Source organism: Protomyctophum bolini (assembly GCF_963924005.1).
Source record: "Protomyctophum bolini genome assembly, chromosome: 4".
Lineage (NCBI taxonomy): Eukaryota > Metazoa > Chordata > Actinopteri > Myctophiformes > Myctophidae > Protomyctophum > Protomyctophum bolini.
In genome coordinates, this window is record NC_137865.1 from 32,609,745 (window position 1) to 32,619,016 (window position 9,272).

Consider the following 9,272-nt stretch of genomic DNA (forward strand, 5'->3'; position numbering starts at 1 on the left):
AATACTTACATCCAAGAACTGTTCACATCTGAGTACTTCTACATTGCAGTATTGTATTGTATTTCCACCCCTGGGTGTATGGCAGGAAGGAACATGATTGCTGGCATGGCAATGGCACACCAGTTTAGTTCCTTTCAAATATTTTGTCAAATACATCCTTTACATATTTGTGGTTATCGCTCATGATATTGGGAGGATGGGAGATAGCGATAAGGTCGAAACAACATAGTTGTTATACTTATCAGTTTTGTATCAATGATGAGTGCGGAAAGCAGCTGATACAAGGATGTACTATTTGAACATGGGTACGGGGTTAGAACAGGGACAGCTGGTAGGGTAAGACAGGGCGTGTGGGAGGTAGCTATAGCAGGTTAGAGAAATGAGCAGAGACTTTGCGGAATTGTGCTACATTGTTTGCACCAACTAAGACTCGACTCTCGAAAAGTGCACTTGCACACATGCATGGTTACACATACACCCAACTACACTGGAATGCTGTATACAACAGAGGGTACTAGATACCCAGGGGTGTTGTAGTATCCATGGAAACAAGGAGAAGTGTACACATGAAATTGTACATTGATTCTAAATAAATGACTTTGAACAAGACTACTGTGGGCTACTGTGAATCCTTTTTTCCCTGTTTCATTTTTTTTCTTTCTTTCTTTTTTACTGTAACTGTAAAAACTCGATAAGAAATATTTCAGTTGATGCAAACAAGGTAACAACTAATATTATTAAAGGAGTTTCAATGTAACTTAAAAAGGAAGAAAGAAGGAAGGAAAGAAAGGAAAACAGAAAGAAAGAAAGATTAAAAAAATGAGCATTGGTTTACCCTAGGGGCTAAAAAGTTATGGTTTGCTCTCTTCGGTTTCCTTTTCACATCTGTAGGAATACAAAGAACTTCATTGGACTTTCAAAAACGGAATGAAAATAACAAAAGATAAATCAAGTTAATTAACAGAAGCACAATAGGTACCTGATTTCTGTCAGTTTTTTATTCTCAGAACAAGTTGTCCTACACCCTTTTTTGTGGCTCATAAACTCACACACTCAAATTGTCTTCACATTGTGTGGCTACATACTGACTTCATGACTAGCTCTGGTCCATATAGTGTTAATGACCTCTCCTTAACGCTATGTCACTCTCGACTTCCTGCGCACACATGAAATGCAGCACAGCCTGTCGACTGCTGCAAAAATAAAAAGAAGGATTTCGCTACTCACCAATACAAAGGTGGTTTTGTAGCGGCGAATGCCTACTTTCCCTAGTGGGCGCACTCTGAGCCCACCACCACACGTATACAATGCACTTTTTGGCCAGAAAAGAAAATAATTCACCGGAAGGAAAAATCTGGTCAGTGGGATTTTTAAGAGTGGAATAACTAAAACCTATTTTTTTCCGGTGAAATATTTTCTTTTCTCACCAAAAACTGCATTTTATATATATCGTGCGTCCACTAGCGAAAGTAGGATTTCCTCGCCACAAAACCGTCTTTGAATTGGTGAGTAGCTAAAGTCTTTTTATGTTTGCAGCAGTCGACAGGCAGTGCCGGGCAGTGCAGCCTTTCATGCGTATGCTGTGCACAGGAAGTTGAAAGCACCATAATGCTAAGGAGAAGTCCTTAACGCTATGGACCTACTGCATGACTGGTGGGAGGGCATGGTTTACTTTAACAATGGGGAGAAACTAGCATCACCTGGGAAGTTAATGCTAACAATGTCTTCTTCCATTTTTACTTACCGTCACAGCGGACTGGGCAGGGCATATGGATTAATCAGCACTCTATGAAATAGAAGCAGGCCATGCACACTGTTCATATCTGGCACCTTTATGTGGATGCTAAATGTCCCTGGATCCAGGGACATTGTTTCACAAGAAAGAAAATTGTCTTGAAAATTAGAAAATGAAAAGCGAGTATTGATGTTTGTAATCTCTCTGCCAGTGAGTTTACAAAATGCAGGGACAAAGAATCGTTATACATTGCAGATATATAAAAAAGTAAAAAATTAGGGAGTATTCATTTTCTGACACTGATCTCTCCTTGAAGTGAAAGTGAATTGTCCCCAATGCCGTCATTTAACTATGTGTCTCATGGTAAATTGGACGTACAAAAATTGCACAAAAAAGCACAACTCTTATTTCCTCTTACCTGGCCCCCGACACGGGTGACTTCCTCCCTGGGTCCAGTGACGCTCCCATCAGCGGCTCCTCTCCCAGCGACCTGGTGTCTTTGTTTAGCTGCTGGAGCCTGGAGCTCAGCTCCCCCATGACGGACGGTTTCCCTCCCTCGTCCGCTCCCAACCCCAGCCCGCCTAGGTTCCCCAAACTCCCAACTCCCAGGCCTATCCCGGGCCCCCGGGATTCCACCGGGTCCCCCCACAGCTTGGACCTCCGCTGGAAGAGGTAGCGCGGCCTGGCGGGCATCGCCAGCCCAGACACTGATGCTGACGCGCCCGAGGCCAGACTGGCCCCGCCGGCCGCGGCCATGGCCAGCGCGGCGGCCTGGTGCTGCGACAAGAGCTCGCTGTCGGAGCTCTGCTTTAGCAGGGGGTCCCTGAAGGTGACGGGCCCCTTGCCGCCTCCTATGTGGGACTTGAGCCGGGGCTTGGGAGGCACTGGCGGCTTGTCGAGCACGAAGGTCAGCCCGTCTGCGTAGGAGGTGTGCGTGGTGTGTGTGTCGGCGGGCTCGCCGCTCTCCGACGACAGCGTGGACATGCTGGATACCGTGGAGACGGTGCTGGTGGTCTCCAGGTGGTGGTCCCGCTCGCTGGAGCTGCGCGTGTCCGCCTCCTCCACACCGGAGTCGGCTGCCGAACCCGACTCCCCGACCGACGGGGGCTCCAGAGGGTCCAAGGTCTTCCCTGAGACGGCTGCTGCGCTAGGGGGGAGTGGTGGGGGCTGGGGAGCCTCGGGCTGGGTGGGGGTCAGGCTCGGGGTGGTTGGGGTGGAGGGGGTCTGGACCGTGGGTGAGGTGGGGGTACTCGGGGTGGTGGCGCGTTTTGTCGGGGACGTGGGGGCCTCAAGTGCCAGTTTCTGTGCCTGCGCCAACAGCCCATTACAGAACTCATCTGGAGGGGGCACCACGCCGATCTTACGCAGCTCTTCTCTCGTCTCCTCGTCGCTGGAGGACAGCATGGCAGAGGGCAGGGTCACTGTGTAGGGATCCACGTCCTCCTCCGAACTGCCCTGAACCAGACTCTTGTCCTGGCCTGGACTGGCGGGCCTCTGGCCCTGGGGCTGGGCCTGGAGTTGGGACAGGGGTTGCTGCGACTGGGAGACGGTGGGACTGGGGGATTTAGCCCGAGGGCTTGGAGGTCTACCTGGCTCAGTTGCCGCCGCGGCAGGAGTCTGTTCCGGTTCTGAGCCTGCTATTACGGCCTGGCCGTTGCTAGTGGCGTGGACCATAACCAGGCCTGCCGTCTTCTGTTGCGATGTATCCAGAATACTGATCAGCATGCTCTTCTTCTCTTCTGCTCTCTTCTCCTCTTTTCTCTCCTCTGCTCTGCCCTCCATCTCCTGCCTCAGCATCACAGGCGAGTGTGACATGGCCCACAGGGGTTTGGTGGGTTGAGGAGTCAACATTGCGCCGGGAGAGGGTCCAATTCCGTACCCGACTGCCTTGGCACCGTGGGCGGAGAACGGGGGTGTTGCCGAACGGGGGGACTCTTTGGTCTGGTCAATGAATATTCCGCCCGGGCCAGCCCGCTCCGGTTTAGTCCTGGGTTCTGGGCTGCTGGACGGGGACTGGCCCTGAGAGGTCAGTGCCCTCTCCCTTGCGGCCAGCGCAAGAGCCAGCGGCGAGTTGGGGTCTAGAGGCTTGCCTGTTAGCGGGTGGATGAAGGTGGTCCCGCTGGGTGAAGGGCTCAGAGCCAAGGCAGGAGGAGGCAGGTGACCCAGCTCTCGGGTCAGCATCCGTTCATCGATGGAGCGAGACTGAATCAGGGAGGGGGCCTCGGGGCTGGACCCCTCCATGGTCCCCACAGATAGGAAGACGGTGGATTTCCTGCGTTCTTCTAGGCGCCGCTCGCGGTCCTTCACGGCTCCGGCGATGGCCGCGGCAAACGGGCCCTTGCCCTGGAGCAGAGCCTCGCCCTGGGCACGCATGCGCTCCCGCTCAGCCATCAGCTGCTGCTGGTAGTAATCAGCACGACTGGTGTGTGTGTGCCCGTGGGGGTGCGCCGGGTGTCGTCCTGAGGGGGAGCTCTCCCGGGAGTGTGCAGCAGCCAAGGCTAGACTGGCTCTTTCCTGGGCATCCTCCACCTGGGACGGATCATATTAAACATACACCTTAGAAAAGGCATGTTCTGTCAAATGGCAGGTTACATGGAGCAAAAGGCATGTTCTGTCAAATGGCAGGTTACATGGAGCAAAAGGCATGTTCTGTCAAATGGCAGGTTACATGGAGCAAAAGGCATGTTCTGTCAAATGGCAGGTTACATGGAGCAAAAGGCATGTTCTGTCAAATGGCAGGTTACATGGAGCAAAAGGCATGTTCTGTCAAATGGCAGGTTACATGGAGCAAAAGGCATGTTCTGTCAAATGGCAGGTTACATGGAGCAAAAGGCATGTTCTGTCTGTCAAATGGCAGGTTACATGGAGCAAAAGGCATGTTCTGTCAAATGGCAGGTTACATGGAGCAAAAGGCATGTTCTGTCTGTCAAATGGCAGGTTACATGGAGCAAAAGAGGACAATGTTAATATTTGGTCTAACATTGCAGATAAACATTTTTCATTTACACGATGTGTTGTTGGTCCAGCAGGGAGGGAGCGGTGGGTGTTTGTTTGTTTGTTTGTTTTTATGTTTATTATTTATTTTACTATGCAATGTACTGTATGCATACATAATATATCCTGTTTTTGTTTTCTTTATTCATTAATAATGTCAGTTTGAATACATAATTGTACTAGTTCTGTTATGAATAAAAAAACAATCGATTAAATTAAAAGGCAGATTCTTATAAAGATCCAGTAATTGTATATATTATTATTTTAACTTATTTTGAGGGGCGCTATAGCCCTCCTATGTCCTAGTTTGTGTGTGACAACAAACTTCCTACACAAACATTACATTCCCATTGACAATGAATGGAGAATTTTACGTTGTAGTCTAGTGTCTGAGCAAATAGACATAGGGCCTAATTCACAACGGCGTTTACGCTCATATCGTGAGTGGAGCGTGAGCGTACGAGCATTTACGCAGATTCCTACTTTACGTGGGAATTCATGGCCATGGCCATGAACGTTGACGGCCCTTGGTTGTAAAATCCGCTCATGTCCACGTCTGCTACTAGTGTGGTTTATAGGGCATACGGATTGCGTATATTTATTCAGAAGGCTTTAGTCTTCATGCTGAATCAATTAATAGTCGCCAGACCTCAAATCAAATTATGTAGGGTGTGTCCCCAATATTGGTCAGCACATAAAAAAATAAAAAGCTGAGTATCACGCATGGCTTGCGCTTGTATGCCTATATGCATGCATTCTAGAGGCATTGGTCAAGTTAGCGTTAGCCTATAAGTTAGCCTATAGTCCCCCCACGGCCAAAGCCCGACACCTTTTAATTTATTTATTAGGATATTTCTAGCATGCGCGGCTCACTCTCAGCAGCCCATACTCGCAGTGCAACGCGTTTTGAGCTTGTAGATCGGCTATCGCGGACTTGCGCTGCATGTTCAAAAACAAACCCATAATAATAATCAGAATACTTACGTTATCTGCACTGTACAAATCCAACGTTGTTTAGTGTGGTATAATCCTCCTGCAGTAGGCCTATTTAAATATCTTTTGTTACGGAGCTCCTCTGAGTCAGTTCTGTGACTGTCAGAGCCTATGGTATAGCCTACTCGGTGTGTGTGCAGCAGGCGGACAGTCACTAGGGCTAATTAGTCCTATATAAAAAATAGAAGTCCACATTATTTAATGGCATCAGCGAGTATGCAATTCGGCCAGTCATAGTTTTAAGCCAGCTCACCTTAATTAATTATAATAGGCAACTGTAGCTGTACTACAGCTAAAGCTGCTGTAGGCTACTACTGTAGGCTCAGCATTAAACTTCCATTAGGCTATGCCGCTATGCCGCTATGCCAAGTGCCAACTAACATCAAATGTCCCGCGAATCATTTTAATACGACATCATCAAATGAATTATTAACCATTCATGAGTCCAACTTTATTACCTCTGATGAGGAAGCATACCGTATGAAATAGCTTGAAGAAAAATAATTCCTCTTTATTTCAACAAGCCCAGAGGCGAAACGTTGTTGTTTTACAGGTTTAAATAAAGAGGACGGGGAGCAGCTAGAATTATATCCTGTTTTTCCACTGTTTTCTTCATTAATTGTGATCACTTTTTGGGTCCAGCACCGTATTTAAAAACTGAGATGTGCATCGTTTCCCTTCTTTACATATGAAATAGCTATAGGCCTAGACCTACTGTCCAGAACAAATTAATTCCCCAGGCATGATTCAGATATTAGGGTACTATTGGATAACGTTTTTACCTCTGCAAAGGCGAGTGTGCAATTGTTCAATAGAAATGGCTCTTTATAGGTATTTGCCAAGTAGGCCTATAGGCTATAGCCTTGAGCTTGAACTTAAAACAATAAATTAACGAATTGGTTATGAGAGTAGTATACATTATAACGTTCAGTCCGTTGACATTGCTGTCAAAATTAACTGTTCTACAAGCTCATGCATCGCGGAGCACCGCGTTCACCGGATCAGTATATTGTGCCGGCTGTAATGATGACATATTTCAGATATTTCCTGTTGCCTTATATGGCGTGGAATGGACGTGGATGTTCCATTAAACCAGGCGACACCAGGCGAATCACTTGGGAAAGAGGCAGAATGAGATACACGGGCGATCCGCACAAACCTTCGATTACACCACCTTCGCTGAATGACATGGGAGCTTGTCACAGCTTGATCGGACGGATAAATACGATATCATTACGCATCTCATTTACACCTCGTCATATTTCTCCGTTGTGAATGAGGCCTATTTTACGTCACGGGTGTGATTTTTTATTCTCTATTACCTGCAGTTGTTTGACTAGTGGACTTTTCTTCCTCTGCGGTTTGGTTGGAGTGTACAGTCCGATACTGAACTGGCCCACGTTGGCATAGGGGTTGTCGATCACCCGGCCCTTCCTCTTGATCCTCTCGGGCGGGGTGGCGGCAGACGGCCGGGGTATTTCCGTGGGCTCCACGGGCAGGTGGGAGGAGTCCTGGAGGATGATCATGGAACGGGCCTTCTTCTGCCTCTCCAGGTGCGTGGCCTGCCGCTGGGCCACCTCGTACGGCAGGTCCAGGGACGAGGGCTTGAAGCTGGAGCGGCCGCCTTGCTCGTGGCTCTGACCAGGAGCCCTGGACGAGGGGGGAGGAGGGGGCGGGCAGAAGGCCGGCGGAGGGCCCGTGTCCAGGTAGTAGACGGCCGGGGGAGGGGGCGGCGCTGACTGAGGCGGGGGCGGGATGGGGTGCGACTGGGAGGAGTGCTCTCGGAGGCTGTCGGTCATCGAAGAGCTGCGTGGGAAGCGGTGCTCGCCGGCCAGGGCGGACAGGCGGTCCTCCTCGGTGGCACCTGAGAGGGGGAGAGCGTGTGTGCGTCATTCAATGCCCCTGGATACACCCTGGATACACCCTGGATACACCCTGGACACAACCTGGACACAACCTGGATATACAATGAATAAAACCTGGATACAACCTGGATACACCCTGGATACACCTGGATACACCTTGGATACAACCTGAATACAACCTGGACACAACCTGGATACACCCTGGATATACAATGAATAAAACCTGGATACAACCTGGATACACCCTGGATACACCTTGGATACAACCTGAATACAACCTGGACACAACCTGGATACACCCTGGATATACAATGAATAAAACCTGGATACAACCTGGATACACCTTGGATACAACCTGAATACAACCTGGACACAACCTGGATACACCCTGGATACACATGGATACACCTTGGATACAACCTGGATACACCTTATATACACCCTCTCCTCAGAATTTTAACTTCACCCCTTTTGCAACCAGATCTCATTTTAATTATGTTTGGGAGACAAGAAACACTTTCCTGGGGTTTTTATGTGGGTATTTTGTGTTTTTAGATATTTGACTATTTCAAAGTGTCCATGGACTCAATGATGTCATGGACAGAATACTGGTCACTTACTTCCTGAAAATGAAAATGCAATGTGATTTGCTTTTTCTTTTTCATTCTGTCATAGAATGAGCACACCTGGAGATGAAATGTAAATGATATTGCATTATATATTCACGTAAATGCGTTCATTATCTGAAGGTTAAAAAGCATTTTTCTTATTTAATTAGAAATTTCTAAATTGCATTTTCATTTTAACATTGTCCACTAATTAGCATAGCATTTTTTTTAAATTGAAAATCAAGTGATCTTTTATTAAATGTAAATTCTATTGCATTTTAGATTTATTTTTGTCTCAAGAAATGCATTAATGACCTGAAAATGAAATAGCATTTCTCTTATTTTAATAGATTTTTTTGTATTTGCCATTTAATTTGAATTTTGGCAGCTTTATGCTTCCATAATAATCAGAGTCAGAATCACTTTAATGTTTGCGCTAAAATCCTCACTGTTAAATGAATTGAACTTTACTTTGCTGTGTGTAGGACATTGTAGAGCTGAGTGATATGGACACAATATGCAGAAATCACATCAAGTGGTATTTGCAGACATGCAACACTGCTGTGTCTAAATAGCTGAATATTAGTTTTTACCAAAGGACTTGGTCCGGGACATCCCTTTGGGTAGATGTATGTGGCCTCTCTCCATGCCTGGGTGGAGTGCCCCATGCAGAGTCATCCCCTGTCTCTCAAACAGCGACTGACACACGACACAGAGAGAGACACATTTGAAATGTACAGGTGCAACTGTTTAAGCAGGCGTGCCTTTGAATTTAAGGCTACTAAATTAATTGTATTATTTATTCAAAGTAAAATGTGTAAAATGTGTGTTTAATGTATGAATCCATGCATACTGTCAAAACACTTTGACTGCCCAAAAATGGAGATCTCCGTCTTTTAATGCGTTATATTTATTCGATATCAGAGCATGCTACACTACTGTCTAATGGGCACCTGTGTTGCGCAACGAAAAACTGGAAGTCAAGAGTGTCCCATCACAATGATTCCCCCCTCATTGACTCCAACGGTAGCCGAAATCTCCAAACCCCCTCTTCAAACTCAAAATCAGAGATTACGA

General features: G+C 47.2%; 1 protein-coding gene across 1 annotated transcript in view; it reads right to left on the minus strand.

The window, feature by feature from the left end:
- shank3a (SH3 and multiple ankyrin repeat domains 3a) overlaps positions 1–9,272 on the minus strand; it is a gene marked incomplete at its 5' end in the record, with an annotated part of 258,696 nt that overhangs the window by 11,511 nt on the left and 237,913 nt on the right. Inside the window, 3 exons of the mRNA XM_080761381.1 lie at positions 2,154–4,264; positions 7,045–7,586; positions 8,789–8,894. Of these exons, the coding sequence (XP_080617507.1) occupies positions 2,154–4,264; positions 7,045–7,586; positions 8,789–8,894 (2,759 nt within the window). The remainder of the gene's footprint in view (positions 1–2,153; positions 4,265–7,044; positions 7,587–8,788; positions 8,895–9,272) is intronic.